The sequence below is a fragment of the Akebia trifoliata genome, chromosome 5 (assembly GCF_017979445.1).
Source record: "Akebia trifoliata isolate Shusen 1 chromosome 5, ASM1797944v1, whole genome shotgun sequence".
In the NCBI taxonomy this organism is placed as follows: Eukaryota; Viridiplantae; Streptophyta; class Magnoliopsida; order Ranunculales; family Lardizabalaceae; genus Akebia; species Akebia trifoliata.
Window position 1 is genome coordinate 6,074,509 of NC_141379.1, and position 26,458 is coordinate 6,100,966.

General features: G+C 34.3%; 2 protein-coding genes across 7 annotated transcripts; both read left to right on the forward strand.

Moving 5' to 3' along the window:
* The first annotated feature begins 2,916 nt into the window (after positions 1–2,916).
* Positions 2,917–6,695, forward strand: LOC147401255 (aquaporin NIP2-1-like). Of its 4 annotated transcripts, none has more exons than XM_086442463.1 (5): positions 2,917–3,175; positions 3,341–3,565; positions 5,860–5,943; positions 6,152–6,213; positions 6,313–6,515. In XM_086442463.1, the coding sequence occupies exons 1-5, from the start codon at positions 2,933–2,935 to the stop codon at positions 6,374–6,376; spliced, it is 678 nt and encodes a 225-aa protein (XP_086298589.1). In that variant the 5' UTR covers positions 2,917–2,932; the 3' UTR covers positions 6,377–6,515. The 4 variants fall into 4 exon arrangements, with proteins under 4 accessions (XP_086298589.1, XP_086298587.1, XP_086298586.1 ...); XM_086442461.1 differs by having other exon boundaries at positions 2,918–3,175; positions 6,308–6,695; XM_086442460.1 differs by having other exon boundaries at positions 2,918–3,175; positions 5,860–6,054; positions 6,308–6,693.
* Positions 6,696–13,667: 6,972 nt separating this feature from the next.
* Positions 13,668–20,813, forward strand: LOC147401256 (uncharacterized). 3 transcript variants are annotated; one of them, XM_086442466.1, is made up of 8 exons: positions 13,668–13,881; positions 14,402–14,762; positions 17,144–17,215; positions 18,783–18,850; positions 19,081–19,189; positions 19,606–19,690; positions 19,783–19,874; positions 20,485–20,813. In XM_086442466.1, the coding sequence occupies exons 2-8, from the start codon at positions 14,487–14,489 to the stop codon at positions 20,581–20,583; spliced, it is 801 nt and encodes a 266-aa protein (XP_086298592.1). In that variant the 5' UTR covers positions 13,668–13,881; positions 14,402–14,486; the 3' UTR covers positions 20,584–20,813. The 3 variants fall into 3 exon arrangements, with proteins under 3 accessions (XP_086298592.1, XP_086298590.1, XP_086298591.1); XM_086442464.1 differs by having other exon boundaries at positions 13,672–13,881; positions 19,033–19,189; XM_086442465.1 differs by having other exon boundaries at positions 13,679–13,881; positions 19,033–19,189; positions 19,606–19,677; positions 19,785–19,874.
* Positions 20,814–26,458: the final 5,645 nt, after the last annotated feature.

The window sequence follows — 26,458 nt, forward strand, 5'->3', positions numbered from 1 at the left end:
TTTTTTTTAAACCCTTATTTGCTGAATGCCCTTGACACACCTTTCTCTTTCTTGCCTATAGTGAAAAAAAACTTTCTGATTTGATCATCTTGTGACATTCAAAAACATGATCTGATGCAATGCAGTTGTAGAGGACAAAATTATATGAAGGTTTTTTTTTTTTTAAATATGAATATTTTCATGAAATCTAAAAGGTTGTATTGTTAGATTGTCAAAAAAGAGTTCTCTCTATTGTTGATGGCATTCGCGCCACATGTCAAATGTTTGTTGGACTGTGAGCAAACAAGTTAGAATGCGTTAAAGGTGTGCATCAAAATAACGTCAAATTATCAACAGTCTATAATTATCCCTGAACAAACCTTGAGGGCTTGGCTCAATGGCAATTTTAAACCAATAAACGATTAAATGCTAGTAGGTCGTGAGTTCGATATCAAGTATGGACATTAATTCCTCAAGGATCACTTATAAGGACATACCCTTACTTACCTAGTGCATGTGATGTACGGGCATTGCACGTGCTCCGAGACTAGTCCTCGGATAAAATCATGATCTATGAATTGGACAAAGTCTAATACGAGCCTGGTCTACTATCTATAAAGATACTCAATTATCAAAAAAAGAGTCGTGATAAGATAACACCCCCATCACAGAACGAAGATCAATTGTCTCGGGATACACAAGAAAAAGATTTATGATTATGGGGTCGTGTGTCAGAGGGGGGATTTTATTTTAGCTTTAATATTCACCACTTAGAGGTTAATTTTATCATTTCAAAACACACTTTATCAAAACCGAATGAAAAAGTGAGAAGGAGACAAATAAACTTTCATAACCTAGAAAACATGCTCCAATACGCAAGTTTAGTGCGGGTGTCAAGTTAAAAAAATCACCTCCGTATTTTAATTTCATTTGGAAATCTGAATCATATACTCCAGAAGTAGGATAAGATTTCTCAACTCCACTCCACCTTTTTATTATACGAAATACTGCTAGCCCACAAGCCTTTATACATTTGATTTTTTTCTTCGAAAACTGTATTAATTAAATATAATTTAGCACTTGGCGGTCGGGATTTTTTTCATCATGAACTCCAACTCCAACCGTATAATAGCTTAAATATCCTCTAATCGTGACAAATTCCTTCTTGTCCCAAAAAGATCTTCTAAATAATACTCATAATATTATTTATGACAATCTCACTGGTTTTTCCTATCGAAGTGAAAATCCCGAGGAACTAGCGAAACCTACAAGATAGTGAGATTGTCACTTTAGAACCTCTAATATCATTAAGAATACCCTAACCCTCTATGACTCACATTAATCAAGATCTTATCCACCATCAACAATCATCTATCATGCTAATATTTGTGTTCATTTTTTAATAAAAAGAAAAGCAAATAATTTTATTTTTATTTGTTACTTTTTCATCTCTCTTGTTTTTTATGTCTCTTAAAAGTGTTAATTAAATATTAAAAAACGAGTGCACGTTATTATTGCAATCCTTTTCTACGTTTGGTCGCAAGTGGCATCCATCCTTTCTCCATGAGTCGGGGTAGGCCACGGGGCGTGGAATGATACAATGATACGATACGGTGTGGTGTAGTTTTTGACATGCAGCAATGTTGTATTATCCCACCAAACCAAGAGAGCTGCGATTGGATCCCCAACCTTTCCTTATTACACTCTAATTTCTTAAATTATGAGTCCGCCGCCACCAATAAAAGATTAGAACACACTATTTAAATAATACAATGATTTGGCTATTGAAATCCCAATTTTTACTTATTACACCCCAATCTCTAAAATTATTTGTCACATGGTAATTAAAAACTAAAACACACTATTCAAATAATACAATGGTTTCACTCAAGTTATTATTTCAACATTATAGAATGCATTCAAACAATTTTAATGTTTATTTACAATTATGATTAGGCTCATATAAAATCCTGAACCTAATAATAGAAATTTGGCAAAAATAAAATAAAGGAAAGAAGTACTTATTGGTAGTCGACTCAACTTAAACTTATTCTCAATCATTCACGTATTTTCTTTATTCACAAGTAATTGAATTTTAATAAATACAAATTGAAGTGCCAATGGCAATTTTCTGAACCACTGTATCTAAAGACCTATTATTGGGTATGTCTCTTCCCATTGTAATGTCATAGATTGTTTATAGAAGGGAGTGGATCCTCTGCAATACTTCGTTCCTATAGTGCGATGAGACAATTTACAGAGCGCCACTTGACAAACACATCAAAAACCATTTGTGAAAATTTCGAAATTCATTGAGCATTTTCAAGGCCACAAATCAAGCTTAAAAAATAAAATTTTTAATTTTTAATTTTTTTTTTCAAATATGATCTAAGTCATGACCATGCATTACATGATCTATGTGTAAGTTTTTATTTTTCAACATGACCTCTTCACCATTTGAAGGCTACTACAGAGGATTTGCTCCCTTTATAGAAACCCATATGCTCCCTATTATTGCCCCCCCTCTTCTCGCCGCTCAAAACTATGGTATTTTGAAAATAAAAAACATTCTAGAATTTATGCTTTGTTCCCTAAGTTTACTCATTGACGTGGCATGTGCAAAAATAGTAGCTTTTCCCTCAGGATACACAACTGTGCATCCCCATAAAACATGTGCAGTAATGTATACCGAGGAAATAAATCTACGATTCTTACATATATATGCACAAGCCAAAAATAGATCCAAGAAATGAATTAATTATCTCTACCTACCACTACAAATTAGGTTCGTTCCTGAGTCGTGTCCAACCAAGCGAACCCACAAACCAGTTAGCATTGGGTTAAACACTAATATTGTTGAACTGAAAGAATTTATCAATTAGCATGCAAAATAGACCTGGAGTAGGGTAGCTATCCATCTCCATGCATTACAGGATCACTTTCTTTGCATAAAATGCGTGCAGTTCCTGCATCTTGGGCACTTGGGCTAAGCTCTTTAATATTGCTTCTCCTTCATTCATCAAGTATTTGCAGGTCTTTGAACCCCCAAAATATGGCAACAGATCCAAAACCCAACAACTTAATTGAGAACCATAACGTGGCCTCAGTAGAAAACCCACCAAAACCCAATATTCCAAATCTCAATTTCCTTCGGAAATTATTTGAAGAACGTTACCCACCTGGCTTTCTCAAAAAGGTTATTTACCATACAACTCAATCAACCATCACTTCTATATATAATTCTCTTTAATGGGGTTTTTGAATCTTATAATTTGTAAATAAAATTAGTTTTATTATATGGGTTTCTTATATTAATTTGGTTTAATTTTTAAATGTTCAATTTTCTGAGATAATTAAACAGGTGGTTGCAGAGACAATAGCAACGTTTCTATTAGTTTTTGTGACATGTGGTTCGGCTGCACTGAGCGCTGTCGATGAACACAAGGTTTCGAGATTGGGAGCTTCGGTTGCTGGTGGGCTTATAGTAACAGTGATGATCTATGCTGTGGGACATGTTTCTGGTGCGCACATGAACCCGGCGGTCACGTTAGCATTTGCTGCAGTCAGGCACTTTCCTTGGAAACAGGTGCGTGTTTTTTTCTTTTTAGAATGGCTATGTTCTAACGTGCGCCTTAGACCCATTTGATCCATAAGCATGTATGGTATTAGTCTGGGTGATGTGCACACCCACATGGAAATAGGTTGGGTGGGGCCGAGCCCATGGTTCTGCTGTACCTACATGTCTCAATTCTTAAGCTTGGCTTGTAGTGGCAATCATTGAGCCTTGTATAACTTAGCATAACTCAACTTATGGAAATTAGAAGAGGAAGCCTGACCATGCCCACCTAAACACATTAAAGCCATGGAAAATTATACTCACAATCGAGGCATCAAACCTACGGCTGAGATGGAATGAAATTCTTAGAGATATGGAAGTAAAGTTGATCCTATAATGACGAGTACTGATTCTTAGGAAACCTAGTAGGCGTTTGGATAGGCCTCCTTGGCTACTTCTGACTCTTGTGGGAAGTTAGAAGTCATTTGGATGCGTTTGGATGAACAACTCCTTCGAAGAGTTACTCCGCGCATGAGCAAGAAATTACTCTTTGTAAAGAAGTCGAAAAAACCTATTTCTCAAAACTCATCTTGCGGGGAGTCAAAATCTAACGGTTCGTTTTACCAAAATACCCTTAACTGTATTAATTTTCTATGAAAATATTCATAATTCATTTGCCCTTAAATCAAACAAAAAAATCTTTATTAATATTTAATTTTTTTTTTTAATTTTGAGTATAATGGATTTAAACACATTATATTAATATTTAATATTTAAAATATTATATTATATTAATATTTATAGTTAAAATGTCAAAAAAGTATAGTTTGAATGCATATTATGACATTAAAAGACAAAAAACAGTAACTGGTATAAAATAAAGGTATTTTGGTCTTTTTTCTAGAAGTCATGAGAAGTCAGTATGATTCCCAAACAGATTTCCTGTACAAAAGTACTTCTACCAGTATTTCACAGAGTTGATTACCAAACGCCCTTTTTACACAGAATTACTTTTCCAACTCCTCCATAGAGTACTTCAGCTCCTGTTCTTTGGAACATTAGTTCTGCTCCTGGTATCCAAACAAGACCCTATATTTTTCTCCCAAAATGACCTTTTAAACTCTTTCAAATCTTTTTTGACAATTTTATAGGATTCATATTTTTGCCATGTTTCTGATCCTAATTAAAACTTGATATAATTTTAAAAATAATAATCATCGGTGGAAAAATTTAGAGGTTCATGTCTTGAGATTTATTTTGACAATCATGATTAAATCACACACAATAAAAGAACAACAACCCAATGAGAGGGAGAGAACCCCCAAGATTTTTTACGAAGGTAGTTGCTTGACTTGTTGATTGCATCGCTAAACTCTCATATTTGTTTCACTTTATGAGATTCATGTCACAAAATATATACCAAGAATTTGGTAGTGCCAGCTAGTTTAAATGATAAAGTCATTGGGTGATGATACCATAAAATTGGGTTCAAATCCTGTCAGCATTGAATTACTAAACTCATTAAAAATAGGTGTACTAGTCAAAAAACAAAAACAAAAAAAGGTATATACCCACCATTTTCTCATGTCTTACACCTATTTATAAGAGGATGTGTGGTTGAAATGTTAAATCAAACATAACATGCACAAGTTAATGAGTACTTCTAAGTGAGAAGTCAAAATATAATGTCGATCATGCATCTTGATTGGTTGGGTGTCATCTAGTTTGTTGATCACTTCATGCCTTTATTGAACATTACAATTCTTATACATTTAGTGCTTGAGATACCTCCATCTCAACTCTAAACCAGACAAATGTAACTCTGAACTAGCTTTCGACTATACTAACCAATCCTAGAGCTCTGAATCAGGCAATCATTCGTCATAGATTAAGCTACCTTGTTTTATGGATTTAATTTGGATTTTCAGTTCATGAATACAATGATGATTAAATTAATTTGGTTGGGACCTTTTAGATATTGCAGTCAGATTGGGTTTCTTTGTTGTCGAATATAATTCATACATTGAATTATCGTATATGCGATCCATGTCAAATGCAATTTATTACATCCATAATACTTATTACTTTAACCGATAAATTAATAAAGAGTGCCCTAAGGGCACATATTATATAAGATACATTAAATACACTTCGGAAATAATTAAGCATTTTAGAGCATGGTTTCAAAACTCAGTTCGACGTCTCCTTTTATAGCACCCGACTAATCCTCGGGGACTTATTGTTTGGCATAACCAACACTAGGGCAGGTATTGTGATTATGATGATGATGATGATTATTGGTGGACTAATTGTTTTCTTTGTAGATTCCCTTTTATGCTGCAGCCCAACTTACAGGATCAATATTAGCTTCATTTACACTTCGCCAGCTATTAGACCCAATTGAAAAGGTGGGCACTACATCTCCTTCAGGAACACATCTTCAAGCCTTGATCATGGAGATTGTTGTTACATTTTCAATGATGTTCGTCACCTCTGCTGTGGCCACCGATACCAAAGCAGTATTTCTCATCATTAATTAATTTCCATTACTAAATTATTATAATTATATTTTTAAATTCTATATATGATGCATTATTTATGTTTTTAATTTCACAGGTTGGAGAGTTAGCAGGGATAGCAGTTGGTTCTGCAGTTTGCATCACTTCCATCTTAGCCGGGTTAGTCAAATTACCAAAATATCCTTCTTCATATCATAAAATACAAACCTCACCTAAGCTAACATTAATTTGAATTATTAATTCAATTTCTTAGGCCAGTGTCAGGAGGATCGATGAACCCTGCAAGGAGTATTGGTCCTGCAATTGCGAGCCATTATTATAAAGGAATTTGGGTATATGTGGTTGGACCAGTAGTGGGAACGCTATTAGGAGCAATGTCATACAATCTAATAAGGGTTTCAGATAAGCCAGATCATACAATTACCCCAAGATTGTGTTCGTTCAAGCTTCGTCGACTACGGAGTGATGATCATGATCATCTCCCCAACAAGGATCCTCTCGAAACTGTATAGTTCTTTTATGTATGTATGTAACTTCTGTGAGCCCGAAACATCTTACAATTCCATGTATTATATGTAAATCAAGTACTATGTATTCTATTCAGATATGCCTTCTCCCTCTTTGATATATTAAAGGGAAATTTATCAAGAAGGAAGAAAACATTATCCTTTTTTGACTAACTCATTAGTCACTCAAGTTCCATGACCGCAACTAAAAACATGATCAGGTGCCACAAGGATGTAGAGCACAAATTTGAAGAACTCTTTTAAAAAAATCCCATTGAATTTAAATTTAACTCTAATCTAGGCCATGAATTTTGGAGGGTTGATGTGTTATATGGGTCATTGTTGCGCGATTTGAGCGGAGGAAGTGTTTGTAAGGGTGGGTGTGACTAAAATAGTCATGAAACTTGAAAAACTCTAGCCAAAATATGTTAATAGGACAAGAAGTGTTAGTTAGGCTAGCCCAACTCATGAAACTAAGGTGCATTGATGTTTAGTGGGTCTGTTCTGATAAAAACTTGGTCCACCAACTCATGGATGTTTTCCATTAATTGGCAGGATCATCACTCTAGATTTAATGGGCTGGGGTTAGATTTGAGCTTGCCTAAGCTAACCCAACCCAGGAAGATATGCCATAAAATTAAGCCTTGTACCAGTGCAATGGGCCTGTGAGAATGCCAAGCCCAGGTTATGACCATTGGTCTCCAAGCTTAATGGGTCAATCCAAGTACCAACTGATTAACACCCCAAACTATACCAAGGGGGATGTTTTACAAGGTTAAATAGATAATGGTTGGTCTTTGACCCAACCCAACTTCATTCTTCTGGGACGGGACCCACTTAGGAGATCTTCATTGCCAAAAACCAACTTGATCAATGTGCCTTGTTAAAGCTTGATGTACCACATTTTGTGATCAAGATCTCGTTTGATGATCATTCGATCAATTTGAATTTTAAAGTACAAGTCACTCTCGCCTAATAAGATCCAACAAGTTATGATTTTCATTCATGCATCTACGACCTTGGAATGCATTACTTTTTCCGATTAAGACATCTGACATGCTAATTGTCAATCATATTTAAAAATAAATAAATAAATAAAAGAAAAAGAATAATGGTGAAGTAACATTAAAATGTACATAGTGTGGTGGTACATACATAATCAAGGGCAGAGCTAGTAAGGAGCTGGCGGGGGCAATTGCCCCAGAAAACTTTGAGACACCCCTATTTTGTCAACTAATTACATGCCCCATTTGTCCTCACTCCCTCACTTCTCTCCCTGTTTGCCCCCACACCCCTCATCTCCCTCTAATTTTTGCCCTCACACACTCACCTCCCTCCCTTTGAGTTCTTCAACTATACAACTAATGATAGTTTGCCCCCATTACAAGAAAATCCTAGTTCCGCCCCTGATCTCAATGGGTTACTAACGTTGGTTTCGGGTTAAAAAAAGAACTCGAGCCTGCTTATGGAAAGTAGAAATGAAAGCAGTCAAGTTTTGAATAAATGGGTAGTCTGATAAAATGAGAAAAATAACGAGTTTTCCAACAACCCTTAGAAGGATCGCGATAAAGGAGTTTGGGGGAAGTATCCCATTTATTTTACATATTGATATTTTGGATCAGCTCTAGATCCAACCAAGACTGAAGGGGACTGGGTTCAGATTACAAGTAGACTATACTAGTCAGGCCAAAATATGCACTTTATATCACATTACAATGTAGTCTTGTAACTCAATTGGACTTACCACGATGAACCCATTGCGGAGGGTGAAATAATCAGATTTGGTGACGGAACCGCTGAATTGTCTAAGGAAGTTCAAAAAGATAAAAAAAAATGTTTAACATTCTTCTTTAATAGTGTTCATGTATCTGATCATGTATAGCACCAATGCCACGATGTCGAGTAGCAAATAGATTTGTTGGTTGTGTGAATAACGCAATTAAGCAATAAATACTTGATTTACAATTAGTGGAATAAAAACTAAAAAGTGCAAACAGATTGAACGGTATTACAAATATTTAATATATAGTATGTCGAACTTCCTTTGTAATATTATATATTTTGGTTGTAGTTCCTAGGATTTTCAATTTCAAGTTTGGATCCATGAAACTAGAGCAAGTGTGGAGGCTCAGACATGATCAGAAATCAGAAATTGAACCATTTCATACTCTTAATAAAAAGAAAAGAGATTCCAATTTACGAGTCCAACTTTTAAACGACCAGCTTCAAAATTTTGGAGGAACCCTCCTCTGCTACATGACATAATCTTTGCGAATATTTCACACCCCCTACTTTTTTGTTTATATTTGGGATACCTCCCTCAAAGCACCACGTGTCATACATCTAAAAGAAGGGGTTCTACCAAAATTTTGAAGTGGGATAGGCGCTTGAAAGTTTTCCCCCAATTTACTATAAAGATTCTAATTATCAATTCTAATATATATATATATTAGAATTCTCTAACAATTCTGTCCATAAATTATAGATGATTAATTAAAACAATAGATTGTGAAAACTTACTGGTCAGATCAGAAAAGGTTGGCCACTCCAACACTTCAGGTGTCGCCTTCGATCCAAATGATGTTTGACAGGTAAGTCTGAATCTTCTTGGATCTGTACATTTGAGATTTTGGTGAAACCAAAAAGGGACAATGACTGTAAAGACCTATTTTTTGAAAATATGTACTAAAAAGTCCCTTTTGAAAAATTATGGACTCTTTAAAAAGATTTTTGAAGCAAAAATGACATAATTACCCTTTCAAGGATTTGTAGGGTTTAAAGAAACGTGTTTATTTGATAATATTTGTAACACTCCCATGTTTTAAAATTAATTACATGCCCTTGACTATGATCATCTTTTACATATCAATGAAAAAAATATCTTACTGAAAGAAGAAAAAAACTCATTGTTTTCTCTTCCCAAAACTAGTAAAATCTTTAACTCACATAAATGATAATGACGATGATAATAGAGATGAGTGTTGTCATCATTATCAAATTGATTTCGTCTATTGATATTAGATTCATTAAAATATATAAATAAATTTAAATAAATAAACCATAATTTTAAAAGTCAGCTTCAATCTTTATCGATTTGATTTAACTCAAAAATGAGCAAGTTGACTCAAATGAGTTAAATAAAATTATATTAAATTTATGAATAACTTTTAATAAATAAATAAAAATCATTTTTTATTTTCACAAAAATATTAATAATAAAAAAATTGGTCAAGTTTTTTATTTGACTAAATATATTTTTAGATCAAATCACGTAAAGTTGTTAAAAGGGTATTTCAGACATTTTTCTTAAAATACTCTTCAAAAGATCCTTAATAGATTAATACTTTATTAAGTGAGGCTTAGTTGGTCCTTATTCTTTACTAAGAGACTAATTGGTACATATTCGCAATAAACAGTAGTTGAATATAGTCACTTTTATATGGATGGGGCATATAGAGATTCGAAGGTGAGACCTGGGGAGCACACCCAGTCTCCCTTACCATCTCAACTAGTCCTTAGAGGTACCTAAATACGATATAAGAACATAGTATAGTATTATAATATTGGTGATGCCATCTAGGGGCGGATTTACAGTGGGGGCACTTGCCCTCTCAAGAATTTTCATAGTCTATAGATTAGTGAGTTATTGGTACAAATTTTAACGATGGATAAAATAATTTGCCATATTGCCCCCATAATTTTTTTTCCCACTCTTAATTACTCCCACAACTTGAAAGCGCCCTCGATCCGCGGGGTACGCGGATCCACTTTTGACTTTTGAGGTTTGGGAGTTGCCACCTAGTTATTACGGTCTAGGAACCAAACTTTGACTCTAAAAGGCAAATAAACTAATTTACGAAAGAAAAATACGGGTCCGGGGATCACGTTACGGGGTTAGAAAGTGTTAGGCACTAATCCCGCCCGACAAACGCCGGTCTCTACTAATTTTCAAATAAAACTACATTGCTAACAAGACCTAAATAATAATAAAAAAATAAAAATACTCACCTTTTCCGAGCACAACGATTTTGTTCCCTCAAATCTGATAAAACCGCTCCTTGTTCCGTACTTCTTGCTTCGTTCTGTCTCCGGATCTAATTTCTGATCTCCGAGGTAAGGTATATCTTTCTTAGATCTAGATTCTTCGAACTTTTTTATGGATTTTGTGGTGTTTTTGAAAGGCTTCTAGGTGTTTTTCAGGCTAAAATCGAAGTATGGGTGTTAGGTAAGGAGTTGGGGGCTTCAAAATTAGGGTTTTGAGAAGGTTGTGGAGGCTTTTTGACCTACTTTTTCTAGGGTTTTTTCTTTGATATGAAAATATGGTGTGAGGACCCCTATTTATAGATATTTTTAGGGGTTGATTTAGATAGAATTAATGTTTAATTAGAATTCTTTTAATTACAGTTATATTTTAGTTAGAATTGTTTTAGGTAGAGTTGTATTTTAATTAGAATTGTTTTAGGTAGAGTTATATTTTAGTTAGAATTCTATTAAATAGAGTTATTATTTAATTAGAACTCTATTAGGGTTTTGACTTTTGGTCTTATTTGATTGACTTTAAGATTTTGACTTTTAGTCTTACTTGATTGACTTTAATATCTTGACTTTAGTCTTACTTGAGTGACTTTAATTTTGACTTTAGTCTTACTTGATTGACTTTAATATCTTGACTTTAGTCTTACTTCATTGACTTTAATTTTTTGGAGAACCCCCCTCTATTTTATCTTCAATTCTTTTGGACCCTCAAATGGAGGGGTCCTTAAAGAAATATCTTGACAACCCTCAACAATTTTGCCTGAGAGCCTGATTGATCGATTTTTTTAATTTAAAATTTAAAATTAATTTTATTAATGTTTCACTTTAATTATTTAATATTTTATTTATTAATTTTGAAAATTTTAATTATAAAAATTGTGAAATTATCGTTTTGCCCCTAGAGAGGACTTTTCGCGTTTTAAGTCGATTTTTTATGTTCTAGGATGTTTTAGAATCGATTTTTCGTAAGGAATTCAATGGAAATATTGGTTTGTGTCATTTATAAAAAAATTTGTGTTAAATGGTCGTGAACTTTATGAGGGGCATTTTCGTAATTTTGTCAAATTCTGTGAAAATTGGCCAAATGATTTATTTAGTTCTGATTTTGTTGTTTTATGTATTCGAAAGGGTTTTTCTAAGCGTAATGTAGGCTCTAGATATATTTTAAGGTTAGGGATATTTTGATAATTTTGTCATTTTTTAGCGATTTTTATCGTAAAACTTCTTTTTATCTGCAAGATGATGATTTCTAAGCTTTTGGACTTATATTTTCCTAGCGTAGCGTGGTTTCTACAATTTTGTCAGTTCGAGATACCTCATCCGAATTTTCGAAACATATCTGATAACAAAATAAAGCATTAAAATAAACATCCATCGTTGGGGACCATTGCGATCGGGTTAACAAGTTGATTAATCAGGCGAATGCAAAAATGGGGTGTCTACACAACTATTTTTATTTTCACTCTTAGTTGTTCTCACAAAAAAATTTCTACTTTTGATTGCCCTCACATGGGCAAAATCCTAGCTCCGCCCCTGTACATAATCATAGATGCTTTTTATCAAGATAGGAGTGAAAAGCATCTATGGTTATATGTGCACCACCATATCAGAGTGTTAGAATCGATGTACATTTCAATGTTACTCCAACAAGACTCTTAAAAAATAAAATAATTCCTAACGTCTTAACTCATACTAGGTTGTCAAAGCTCTCGATTGCCTATTGCTCAAGAACTTCAACACGATAATAGTATGATAGATTGCCCTTATGATTTACTCAACTTTTACTAATATAAGAGAGATTCTATTGGTACAACTTTTACTAATAAAACACCAATCGTTTTGAAATTGGTGTAGGTTAAATTGATGGTGTGTTGTCATTAAAAGTTGGTGAGCCAATAGAACCTCCCAAATACAATTGTAAGTCATCCCACTCTAGAGGGGGCGGCTATTTGCACAAGTCGAAATGACTCATTTCACCTATTTTCTTGCAATACCCACCTTAACTTTAAAATAACACACCCCTATTGATATATACTTTAACTTAAACTGCTTATTCTACACACCTAAAAATATAGAATCATTTTTCTTCTTTTATTTCTTTTTTGCATCTAGAAACATTTCAATGAGGATTTTAAATTTTGATCTTATTTATTTATTTTATCTTAAATACTTTTAATTGAGTCGAAGTCATTCACATTAGAAAGTTCTATTTGGTAAGTACCTATTGAATCTATTTTTTAAGATTCGGTAGATACTTACCAAATTAGTTTTGTAATGTTCGATAAGTACCCATCGAATTTGTTTAGTAATATTCGGTAGGTACCTGCCGAATTTGCTAAAACAAGTTTAGTCTAAACTTATCGAATAAAATTATCAAAATAATTTCGAGTTCTTTGATTCAAAATCATTGTTTTAAGATTTTAATAGTGATTTTTCATCTTCTTTGTTGATTAAATATAAAAAAATAAAATAAAATTTTAAAAAATAAGATATATTTTTTTTTAAAATCCTAAAAATCTAATCTTCATTGATTTAACCTCATAAAATTCAGAACGAGATGAATAAAAAGAAAAGAAGAGAAGGAGGAAGGAAAGAAGAAGGAAGGATGGAAGGAAGGAAGAAAAAAATGGGCCTTGAATCGGTAGGCGATGGGTGCAATAAGTCAAAATGAATGGGTAAAATGATAATTTTTAATTTACAAAAGTCATTTAAGCGGTGCATTTAGCCATTTCGATGTGTGCAAATAGCCGGCAGAAGAGGACGTCTTCCTATGGTCGGATGGTTCTCCAACAACGATCTCGAATCTTGAGGATCATCCAACAGCTTCAATTCTAGGGAAAACGTCTTCCTCAGGGAGGACTCCAAGGTTTCCTCTAGCAGAGAGAACAGTCAAAGTCAAACGAAAGAATTCAAAAGATTTAAAGAACCGTCGCCTATTCGCCATTACGGTCTTCACGTTGCTTGGTTTGGAAATTTTATATAAAATCTCCCGAACCTGAAATATATAGGTTATTCATGGATTGCCCCTTGAAAATTAAACATAATTAGTAATACCCTTAGAATCATGATTCCAGCAGATACGAGGCAAAATCCATTCTTTCTTCACGTTGACTGCCGTTACTGAGGCTGAGGTTCGTTACGTCCGAGCCTCCTGCACTAATAGTAGCTATAAATAGTAGTCTTGTTTGAGTTGTCATCTTGTATATTCAAACAAGAGAAAACGCGGAAGAAAGCTTTTCTTGAAGATAATTTCAGGACCAAACGCGCGATCGAAGAGCATTGGAAGGTACATTTGATCGATTTCCCCTTTTTCTTTGTTGATTATCTGTTTGTGATTGTTTGGGACCGATCCGATTCTTCGAGTCGCTGTGATTTTCAGCGAAAATCACATTTCTAGGGTTCACCTCTGCGTTTGAAGTGTTTTGCGATTTGTCGTTCGTTTTTAATGTTCTAAGCATCTCTGAAGAATAACAGGCTTTGACTGACCGAAAAAAAAAAAGTGTGTGTGTGTGTGTTTTTTTCTTTAAAAAATGATCGCGTAGGGTTTTGTCGAGTTAGAAATCCACAAAGTTTGGGAATTTTATTGATTTGAAATACTTTCTGACTTTTACTTCGGTTTTTGAAGTTTTTCTTCGAGAATGTGGCTTTCTTTAATAGAAATTTTTTAAAATGTAAATTTTTTATTTGTAGTAACGTGTGACAGTTCTGGTGGAAGCAAGAATATGAGATTTTAGGCTTTTGTTGATATTGATTTCTCCACATTAAGTTTAACAACCGTTATGACCTGTAAAATTTTGTAAATTTAGATAAAAACAAAAGCTTTGGCGTCAAGGACAGTGGGCGAAGTTGACTTGAATCAGCTCTTTACGTTCAACAAAAATTTGCCGAGGAATGAGTGATAACGTGGTTTTGTATGTCAATCGTCTCATTACATCTGCTACCTTACAGTCCGTTCTAGGGTCTGAGGCTCCAGGGTGTTATGGAGAAGACTCTGTTGCCCACACCGCAATTCCTTCGAGTTCTACCAGCAATTGCAGAAGAGTGGACGAGCACATGGTACCCGAAGAAGAAGAGCTACATATTCAGATGGTAGAGTGCCGAATTTGTCAAGACGAAGACCACATTGAGAACTTGGAGACCCCATGTGCTTGTAGTGGCAGTTTGAAGGTATATTTTGAGTTAACCCTTTCTTCATTTTGAAAATCACTGTAGAATTATGTTATTCAAGCCAAGTTTCTGTTCTTGCAAGGAAGAGCCACGAATTCCTTCATCCCAAGATTTTTAGTTTCCCCCTATGGCACTTAGAGTTGCTGAATTACTCTGATTCTACTTTTTTCTAGGTAGTTAGAGGCATTTATGGTTTTCCCAGCTGTAGCATATTGTATTGGGATTAAGGATCTTGTCGTTACAATCCAAAGCGTTGCAACACTATGGCATGAGTTCTATCCCAGTTTTGAGTCCATATATATATATATATATATATACTTATCGTGGGTATCCCCACCCTTTGCGTGAGACTAATCCCATGGTCATGTACATCGCCCCCTCAGAAAGTCCTACTTGCAACTGGTTGAGTCTAGGGTCACTCTAACCCTGGAGGGTGCCCCCAAGGAATTCATTGCTTCGTGAGGTTTTGAATGCTTGACCTACCCTTCCTGAGGAGCTTATCAAGGCTTGGCTTGCCACTAAGCCAACCCCTTGGGGTTATTTTGAGTCCAAATATAACACGTCGTTTTATTATATGGGTTATGTTTCTTTGAGCTTATATTTGGAAACTTTATGAGAGATGAACTCCGGTTGCGTGAATTCCATGGATGAGAAATGCTATCATGTCTTGGAGCCTTTATGACAATTATAGACTCTTTAGATATTGAGTCTGACTAGCCTCACTAAGTTAGTAAGAATTTCACCCTTACTAAGGGACCTTGAGCTCATCTCTTGGTTTCCAAAAACATGATCTGGTGCTTTAGGGTTGTAGTAGACAACATTTTATGAACTTCAAAAAAAAAAAGTTCTTTTTCACCTTTGAATTTTCTATTTTAAGTAGGACTGCAACTTGGGCAGGCTAATCCGAACTCAACCAAGGCTCAACCCGATTGATGTGCGAGCTTGAGTTGGGTTATATGGAAAATGAGTTGAGCATGTGCTAGGAAATCTCAACCCGAATTAAATTCCGGTTGAGCTTGAGTTGAGGCTCCGGGCAACCTAACTCAACCCGAACCCAATGCTATATATTTACATATAAATATTTTTATTTATTTATTTAAAAAAATATTAGTTTTCTCCTCTTAAACATATTTGTAAAACTAAGGAAAACAATTATAATATAAAAATTAATGGATTTGGAGGTTTTGTGCAAATTTATTTACTATTGATTTTTTATTTTTTATTATTTTTTATATATTGTATTTATTTTTTAAGATATAAAAGAAAATTTATGTGTTGATCAAAATGAAATTAGGCTTGCTCAATGAGTCCAACCCGCCCAAAATTACCTAATTTGGGCTAACCCGAGCTCAACATGATTTTAGAAGCTCAATCTCGGGTTGAGCTTGGGTTCATGAGCTCTAGCCCGATGGTTAGGTTGAGTTGAGCTAGGGTTGAGGGTTCTACAACTCGGATTGAGCCTGGATTACTCTCCAACCCACCCTAATTTTAAGTTTGGGAGTTATGTGGAAGTTCGGTAGCTGTCCATTTTCAAAACCTTGGATCTACCTCAAAAGAAATTATTTTATGAATTTTTTTTTCTTTTGGATCTGAGTTTTTCGATGAAACTTATTAGTATGTGGTGTTGGATTTGTAATGTTGTAATCCATTTGAGCAAAACGACCCTTAGTAAGGCTTAAAATCTTACTATGTTAGTTAGGAACGTACTTCACTTAGATATTTCTCATTCTACTTTGGTTCCCCCTTTCTTCTACTGCCACTTGTGATGGTGGGTGTGCTTTGTGCGTTTGACTCACATTGTATTTTCTGTTCAGTCATGATGATTAGTGTTTTGGACTAAAGACTGACTCGTCCCTTCAATTCTGCATGTTCGATGCTTTACATGCCATAGTATGGGTATGGTAGGCATCTTAATGTTTGTGATGAAAAGCCTCAATTCTTAGGTGACTTTCTCTTATTAAAATAGTCATTTTGAACGAGAAGGTTTCACTGCCTCTTTTTTTTTCTCTCTGGCAAACAGATCCTGTTATGCACACTGCTATTTGAAAGCAGAAGCACTTATGAATTTTTTTGCACCAGCCAAAAAGTGTTATAACCTTATGTATCTCTTATATTGCAGGAATCTGGGGAATTTTTTTCGTGTTTATCTAGTTTTTCCAAGAAACAAACATGAGTTTGTTATTGGCATGTACTTTTGTATTTATAGTCATAAACCTTGTCATATTCCAAGACATAGCCCAAATAAGATAATATTATTTTAGATTTCTCTGAGATCCAATTGTTTGTTGGAATACATTTCTCTTGTCCTATCTATCTTCTCCAATGTCATATGTGAGACATATAGATTGAAAATACGGAGCTTACAATCATGTTTTATCCAGTTTGCTCACAGGAATTGTGTACAGAAATGGTGTAACGAGAAAGGTGATACTAATTGTGAAATATGCAAACAGGTATGTTCACAGCTTATTATTTTTTTGATTATTTATCATGAACCAATATATATCGCTTAAAATTCATGAAAACATCTTAGGTGCTTGAAGTTGTCAAATAAACAAATTTTTGGAGTTATGACTAATCGCAAGAGTTGTCTCACAAATATAAACATGAATTGGGTTTTATTGAAGTATAATTAAAAGTAGAGCTGACATTATTTCTTTTTGGTCTGTCTAAACTATTGAAATCTTTGCAAGATGTGTTTTTCAACTACCATTGTATTTCTAAAAAGATTAAGTTCAATGAATTTCGTTCATTCTCTTTGTTAATTTTATGTTGGTGTCGATTCCTCGAAATATGCTTCATAGTAAAATCTCAATCTTCAAAGAAGAACATTTATTCACAATTTCATGAAAACCAAGAAAGGGTAGGAGAGGAATAGAGACGCCATATTTTTTATGAGGCTCATTTCAAGTCTGATGATTACATCCGTAGGCTTCCTTGATGTAATTCTCTACTCCTTCCTATAGCTCTCTCTTTTCTAAAAGCTTTTGCTTCCCTCTCGACTATGCCTTTTCCTTTTCTTCAATAAATAATCTTTGACTTATAAAAAAAAAGGATCAATAAATCAACCTGAAATCAATGGATTGATTCTCTTTCTTAATTAATCTCTGAATCCTTCACATTCCTTACATGTTTCATATAATGATGCCATGGAAAGCACTTGGATGAGAACTCCCATCTTCTCCAATTGTTGATGTATCCAATGTATTGAATATATGTATCTCGAGTTGGTTTTGAGCATGATATGCGTATTTTTGTGATACCGAGTATTAATACTATGTTGACGTGAATTATCACATTTATCAATTGGGTGCATATTTTGTCACCCACATTACCATCTATTTGTGCATTTCACTGTACGTATCTTCATATATGAGTTTGTATCTTCACATATATTCTTTTGGTAATATATCAAATTAGTATATTTATCCATCCAGACCTATATAACAAAGCCCTCGATGTGTAGTGGTGTCCAGCACTGGTACGAAGAGTCAAGCATACTCTAACTTTCACAAACTCGATAAGCTAGTTTGTACATTTTTTGTATGCTGAAAGAGATATTTGAAAATGCTTACTTCATATTAAGTCTATAGTACAAAGAGAATGTATTTAGATGAGGTTATATACCTTAAAATCATATGGTCAATATATCGAAAATGTATGTTTGAATAAGTTAAAGATTTCTCAGTAGTGTCCTAGAATGTGTCTAATGTGTAGTGCAAAATCAAATGTCCTTATTACATTGATCTAGAACATAAAAGACATTATTATGTATGTATCTGTACATAAAATTCTGAGGGTACTTGTTGTTTTATTATCTTACTGAGCATATTGTTGAGTAGGTCACCGATTTATCTAGTACGATGGTGTATCCAATCTTACTCAAAGTGCTGATATTCTCCGTCATTTGTACATATACATATCTGTTCCTTATTTAATTTATTGTAATCTTTGCACCATACTGCAATATAATTTATTCTGAACTAACTGTCAATCATGGATTCTGCTTCCGATGTTCAGCTTTATCAGCCTAATTATACTTCCCCACCACCTCGACCTTCCTATGAGGATACAGCCATCGATATCAGGCAAGTTCGACTTCTCAGAGTCTTTCAGTTTTGTAGTATTGGAGGTTTGTAACTTTTGTGATGTTGACTATTTGAAGTAAACTCATAATTTCAATTACAGATGTTCAGTTTGCCAAAAAAGATCTGAACATTACCTTCTTATATTTTCTCTTTGTGTTTTGGAATTTGGACTTCTCTTGCAGTGAAGGTTGGTCAATATCTGAAACTTCTCTTGACTTGCATGATCCTAGGCTCTTGGCAACAGCAGCAGCCGAACGCCATTTTCTGGAGGCTGACAATGATGAGTACGACACTACGAATGACAGTGGCGTTGCTTTTTGCCGCTGTGCTGCTCTAATTGTAAGCCCCCACGATCATGAATTACCTAAAATAATTGTACCTGTCAATTGAAATGATACAGGAATGATGTGATAGTGCACTGCTACTATTTACACAAGGGAAAACCACATTAGGGTGCACTAATGTAGTAATAAACAATTCCATTCTTGCAAATTCTCTAAGTAGTCTGGTTCGTAACTAGAGCTTAATAACCATCATTGACGAGGTGTCCATTACTTGCTTGGTGAAGCATGGGGCTTTTTCGCGATCATCTGGAAACTTTTGTTGACATTTTGTTTTCTTTGTTTTAGTGATTTGATATTGACATTGTCATCTGAGTCAGAAATTTCTGGCCATATAGTTTGCCATTTTTCTATAAATCTTCTCAATAAAAAAACATTTGGTTTTAAGCTTATTGAATTTTTGTTTCATTGCAGTTATTGGGGTTTCTGCTTTTGAGACATACATTGGCAGTCACCAGTTTAGATGATGCTTCCGCTATTTTCTCTGTAAGTGGATGGGAGATACAACTTTTCCCATATTTGTTTAGTTTTAGATCTTTTTTTTTTTCCTTTCTGTTGTTGCAGTCTGTGATTGAATGTTTGATGCTGAACAGATTTTCTTGGTGTGGGTTGCTGGATTTCTTTTGCCATGCTACATTATAGCCTGGGCCATCACTGTCTTGCAGCGTCGAAGGCACATGGAGGTCAGTTAATTTCTTAGGAATGTTTAATATGGCTTAAAATTCCTCCTCTCTCTCTCTCCCCTCATCTATACAATAAAACAGGACGATTGCCTGCTCCCATCTCAATCCCTCCCATAAAGAGGGGTAGGGATTTAATCTTGCCACGAATCTCAAGGATAAATTATTTAATAAAGATTTTATTTACTTATTAAAAAAAAGGATAAATTCAAACTTTATTATTTTTTCTCTTCTCCCCTTTCCAAGAATACTCTCCAACTTTATGCTTTTCCTCTTCTCTCACTTTCCAAGAATACCCTCCAACTTTATGCTTTTCCTCTTCTCTCACTTTCCAATAATACCCCTCCAGCTTTATCATCTTTCCTCTTATATCCGCTTAATCCCAAAGAGGATGCCCATGTGGGTAAACTCTAGCTATAAAAAGGGAAAACTATCCATGAATTCAAGTTGGGCATGGATATTTTGAGGAGTAAGTAGAATTGGGAAGGGACATATTTTTTTATATATAGAATATAGATGTAACTATTGAAAACCTCTGATTGCATGATTCATTTAGGAAATTATATGAGTTTTGACTCTTTTGTAAATATCGTCAACTATTTCGGTCAATCAGGAAGGAGCAGCGGAAGTCGCATTCATCCTACAGTCTGGGCAGCAACAACGTCTGCAATTTACAATAATGCCAGGACCTACCATGACTACTCATCAGTAGTCGCTTCACTAATGAAATTGGAAGGGTTATACGTGTATTGGCCTGGTGTCTCTGCAGCTCTATTGTATCTTCTTTATTTCTTTTTTCCTTTCTTTTTACCTCACTTTTCTTGGAGAAAGAAACCCGGTGGTTCTCCAGCATAGATTGTTTCAGAGTTGAAGGATTCTTTTTGTATCTAGCTCTATTGAGAAGTGTGTGTTTAATAATAGAAGGAAATTTTTTCTCAAGAAGGAATGTGACATAAACAAGAAATGTAACATTGTATGGGCTCAACAAACACTAAACAGAACCTGACCGGTCCCAAAATATTCAATTATACAGCACAAACCCTACCCAACCTTGTACTTGGGGTTGCTAGTTCAGGTCCAACTTCAACTAAACATAATTCAACCAAAGCCATTGGATTTATATTTATTGTGTGATTTTCCGTAGATCACACACCTCAAGATCATTGTTGTTGCATGTTCGAGTTTGTTATTGACATTGCCTTCATTGTAATTGGATGTTTGTGTAGTATCTGTTAAAAACTATCTGATGCTCAAGTTGGAATTAAAATAAATAAATTTTAATTCGGGAAATATAACAAGAATTCTTAAACTGCACTTCTTGCCACATTTATAGGTTTGCTTAGATTCTATTAATTAGGTGGGTTACTATTATTCCATTTCTTCCACTATATTTTTCATGATCTTAGGGATCATTATCATCTGTGTCCTGGATTTATGTCGTTAATTACATGTTTGGATCGTTGTCTCATCCAAGAAGACTGATCTTACAAATAGGTGGATTTTATCCTATCCAGGAAAGTGGGTAATCCTGGTCAGTGAGCTTAAATATATCCTGCTCAAGAGCGTATCCCTTCATGAGGTATCAATATTTCTTACTCTTGCCAAGTTATCTTGCGTGGGATCTAATCCTATCTTAGTTAATAAGTTTCAAGGGAGCTGTTTTGGGGTGTGATTTAGGGATGCCCCTCATGTTCTGCTGAATATTTGAGATATCCCCGTGTTTTCGAATGAATGACATACCCCTTGGATCTTGTTCTACTCTGGAAGACTAACTAAATATGACCTAAACATCTTCAATCTCTAGCTAAAAAACACATTTTGTTTCTTTTTCTCCCAAAAATATGTAATCTTCAAGTTTTTGAATCTAGTTTTCAATCTATTGTCTGTCAAAGGCAAAAATAATTATTTTAGATGTTGCATATGATTGGTTTTGGAGATAGAGAAAACGAGGTGTGTTTAGATCATATTTAATTAGGTGGTGTTTGTTTGCGTTATTTTTCTACGCTCATTGCTGAAAAAAAAAAAAAAAAAAAAATTCAACACTTTTTGTTAAAATAGCGCGTCTATTTACTCTATATTTTCAGCACTTATTACTGAAAATAAGTGAAAAAAATTCAACACTATTTTAATATTGAAAAAAAGTGCTAAGCGGTAAACACTTCGCTTTTTTCGACACGAATAAGTATACTCTTCATTTTTTGGGCATGGACAAGTATGCCCTTATACTTAAAATGATATTCTTATATCCTATGAATAAGTATATAAATACCCCACAAATTAATAAACCCACACCATGGTCAAAATGTTTTGTCTTATATGGGTTAAAAGTTTTGAAATGAGTTGATTTTTGATGAGGATGATCTCTACAATGAGGAGATCATCCTCACCAAAAATCTGCCCATCATAAAACTTTTAATCTCATCAAAACAAGTTTAAGAACTGTAAATCATCCATTTTTTTTTTTGGAAACTAGTTTTAACATGGTTAGAAGTTTCAGAATGAGTTGATTTTTGGTGAGTATGATCTCTAGACCATATAGATCATTCTCACCAAAAGTTGGTTCATTCCAAAAACTTTAACCCATATAAGACAAAAAAAATTGACTATGGTGTGAGTTGCCTTTATTAATTCGTGGGGTGCTTTTATAATTACACATCCTTCATTTCCATCGAAAATTATTCATCCCAAATTAAGTTCTTTCAATGTTGACTTCAAATTTTGGTGACTTGTATGACATTATTATTTTTAATTTGAAATTTGTGAACTTTTATAAATAAAAATTATTATTTATAAATTGAAATTTTGAGTTTTACTTATTATTTAAAAATGAATTGTATTTTAATTTTATAAGAAATAATATATTTTATTGCATTTAATAAGAAACAGGCATTTGAAACATGCAGACAATGTATAATATGATTGTAAGGGTAAAAAAGACAATTTACCAATTTCAGCAATGTATAACAAACATGATTCTACATCTAAACAAATAACTTTTTCAACACTTAAATTTAGCGCTTATAAGTTTCAACGCTTAATGCTATTCAGCACTTATTTTTTTCAATTTAACAACCAGCACCTTAGTCTTCCAGAGTAGAACAAGATCAAAGGGATACGTCATTTGTTCGAAACATTTACCCCTAAAATTTTGACAATTGCACTTATCTCGCTTATAGTTATCTAAGGGGCCCATTCAAACAGATAAAAAATTATTTTATATTTTTATAATGATCATTTTACCCTTTTTAAAATGTTATTATTTTTATATAAAAAAATATCCCTATGAAAAAAATGGGTTCATGGAAAGTTTAAAATTTATTTTTGGAATTAAAAACGGATTAAAATGAGAGTAAAATAACATCTGAATTCTAATACCATTAGTGAAAGAGTGGAGGTAAGTGCAATTATCAAAATGTTAGGGGTCAATATGAATTTATGCCAAACTACATGGGGTCAAAGTGCAATTTACCCTAAAACTAGAAAAGGGAAAGATAGTCTACATTGATAAAAGAGGTAAATAAAAACGAGAAAGAAAAGAAAAGAGAAAAAAGAGAGAGGGGATACATAGAGAAGCTTGTAATGGGTGTTCTTTCAAACTTTGAATGATGGGCTTTGGGCTTTAGCAATCCAAAGAAAAGCATAAAGAAACCCATTTAGCACAATAAACCAAGGACTGTTCCTTTGTTTCTTGGAGAGGAGAGCCTGGAATTATCAAGTAAAGGAAGACCTTTGAATGGCATAAAGCAAGTGTTTGGTTTTTTAAGGGAGGGTTTTAGTCCCCACCCTTCCTCTCTTCTCTACTTTATGTTTATGGCTTGCTTGCAACTGTAGCAACCCCAATCTTTGGCTCATAGTTTTTGTTAGCCTTAAAATCTTAAAAAAAAAATGTAGTATTTCCAGTGAGTTGAAACATTGAGGTGAACTATTTTCTATTTCATTATCATCTCTTTTCTTTCTTTTTTTCTCTTGTCTACTAAAAGAAACAGAGAATCAGGATTCATGTTAGGAGATGGCAAAGTTTTTACATTTGCTACCAATTAGGCGTAATAGTGTAAAAGACACTAATCAGTGTAATTTGATATTTATAAATTGCATTAAAACCAACTTGATGAAATACATCTAATGCAAGCTGACCTTGTGCATACTCACACGTACATATGACAGCCCCTTGAGCATGTACACGTAAGCATGGTCGGATGATGTGGGCGATTGGCTAGTAGTCCAAGAGACTGGATTGGTCCTTGTTTAGCAGACAAAAGCAAGACAAATGATAGAGATGCTATAAGGAGCCAATAAAAAGATACTAGTCTTCTCAAAGGTGTTGTTCCAACTTCCAACTTTCTCTTTATTCATAGCTGTCAGAGTATTCTAAAACAGCCTTAATTTGCTTGGATTGAAGGCTTACGATTGAGATGAATCTAAAGCTTCTCTAGGTGTTTTGGGGCCCTCAGTACTTACGCTTTTAAACTCACTAAATCCAATATAAGATAAACCACAGGCTTTATATCTACTACAGTCTTGGGATCTATTATCTACAAGAGATACTTCTATTCCTCTTGTCTGGAAGTTAAGAAACCATGGGTTTTTGTCCTTGTAGGTTGCTCATCCTCCTTGCCTGTATTGGGTTCTTAGTTGTTCAACCAGAAAAAGTTTATGGTCTAAGAAGCATAGATTTGGTCCTAAGAGGGAACAAAGAACTTGGGCTAGAACGAAAGAGTCCACGTGTTCTAAAGGTGACAAGCTTTGAGGAGATGAACACTAATAAGGAATTGGCACCTGCACCAGCGATGTTTGATCCCAATCAGTCGAGCAAAAGAAGAGTTCAACGAGGATCAGACCCAATTCACAACAGGTGTTGAAATGTTCAAGCTGTTTCTTCTACCACAGAATCAAGAAAGGCAAAGAAGTCGATCTGCAATTATAAAGAGATGCTTCTCTACTTCCCGTAGAAGTACTTCCATGTGGGTTCCTTGGTTGGTTGGTTGGTTTTCTCTATTTTTTTTAATTATTTTGAGATTTAGTTACAGAGGTGTATAGACAGAGCTCCTAAGTGATTTGTCTTTGAAGCCTATAAGCGAGTTAGCTTCATCTCCATATCATTAGTCTGAGATGCTAACAAATGATCGAAGAGAAGATAATGTTAGGTCGATGATGCCAGCTCTCGACAACAAGGTTACAATGTTTGTTCCTTCTTTTTTTCTTTGAAGAAAGAGATTTATGTAAGAATTTAGCAGCTAAGTTCTTGCAGAATATAGGTGAATTCTTTGACATGGGTCCATCCTTTAAAGCTCTTTCTATGTAATCCACAATCCAACCATTAGTTCGCTTTACAACTCCCTCCCTTTCTCCTCCTAGTAGTTTTGCTACGAAGATAGAACAAAAGAACTAAACGTGTTTTCTTCAAATACAGCTTATTTTATTTCATTCTTTTTTTCAGGGTGTTGATTTTATATTTGTTGGGTAAAGATCGTGTGAAAGAATAATTACCAAACAACGATCTAATTGATGTGTAAGGAAACCATAAAACTTATACACCTGAATCCAAATTACAAGTCATATGAACAAAAGATGGAAACAGAGAAATCTTTGAGAATCTTAATGAAAAAATAGTAGGTTTTTTTTTTCTTCTCTCCAGGACTGAACAAGAAACCCAAGAATGGAAAACAAAGAGATTTTAAGAATCCATACAAGGGAAAGAAATATCTCAAGCCTTCTAGTGTACGTTTAAGGATATAATCTCTCTCATTAGCTGAGATTAGCGGATTCTATTTACACTCTGAAGTCTGAATTGAACAAAAGAAATCATAGGGAAACATCCTCCCAGATCATTTCCACGGCATTCCCCGGATGTCGGGATACTGATACTCGAAATTCCATGAAATCTCCTTTTAGTCCTTTCCCACATTTATGAATGTTTGGGCCACCCATTGGTTAACCTGATGATTTCCATACATGTTTAGAATCCTAAGAAATGATAAAATCCAATGGCTAAAAATCAACAAGAGAAATGCTTGAGGATCCAAAAGTTGGAGTGATCAACTAAGTTAAATTTTGGTGTGCAAGTGGACCAAGAGATGGATTTAACATTTTTGGGGTAAAATGAACCGAGTATTTTGAACTGCTACCATCCATAACACCCAAGGGCGGTCAGATACTGTGGCTTGGCCATCAATGCCCTTCTTTAAAAAATAATGTATATCCATTACATGGTCAACACAAAGCGCAAACAATAATACAATCTAATTTTCTTAGGCGGAATACGAACTAATAGTGAAACATTCATTTTGTGCTGTAATGTAAGTGTTCAATTGGACACCACCAAAGCCAATGATACTTGAAATGAATCTGCATAAAAGTCAATTCTACAGAAAACAAAGTACGAGGTCGAAATATTGCAAAGCAGAACCCATAAAAAATGAAGATAAAATATGAGAGATTCTATTGCCAAATCAACTTTTGCTAACGCCACCCCAATTATGTGTAATCACCAAACAGTGGGAAAACATCTTGGGGTGGTGTTAGCAAAAATTGGAATGGCAATATAAGGTCTCTAAAATATAGGCTGAAAACTTGAAGTTTTAAGAGAG

Bases quoted from the DNA above. Each gene is read 5' to 3' on its own strand.
- LOC147401256 (XM_086442464.1), top strand. From the start codon at position 14,487: ATGAGTGATAACGTGGTTTTGTATGTCAATCGTCTCATTACATCTGCT. The intron at 14,763-17,143 runs GTATATTTTGAG...TGTTTTATCCAG, and splicing joins CTTGTAGTGGCAGTTTGAAG to TTTGCTCACAGGAATTGTGT. The intron at 18,851-19,032 runs GCAAGTTCGACT...CTTCTCTTGCAG, and splicing joins GATACAGCCATCGATATCAG to TGAAGGTTGGTCAATATCTG.
- LOC147401255 (XM_086442460.1), top strand. From the start codon at position 2,933: ATGCGTGCAGTTCCTGCATCTTGGGCACTTGGGCTAAGCTCTTTAATA. The intron at 3,566-5,859 runs GTGCGTGTTTTT...TTTTCTTTGTAG, and splicing joins GGCACTTTCCTTGGAAACAG to ATTCCCTTTTATGCTGCAGC. The intron at 6,055-6,151 runs GTATTTCTCATC...TTAATTTCACAG, and splicing joins TGGCCACCGATACCAAAGCA to GTTGGAGAGTTAGCAGGGAT.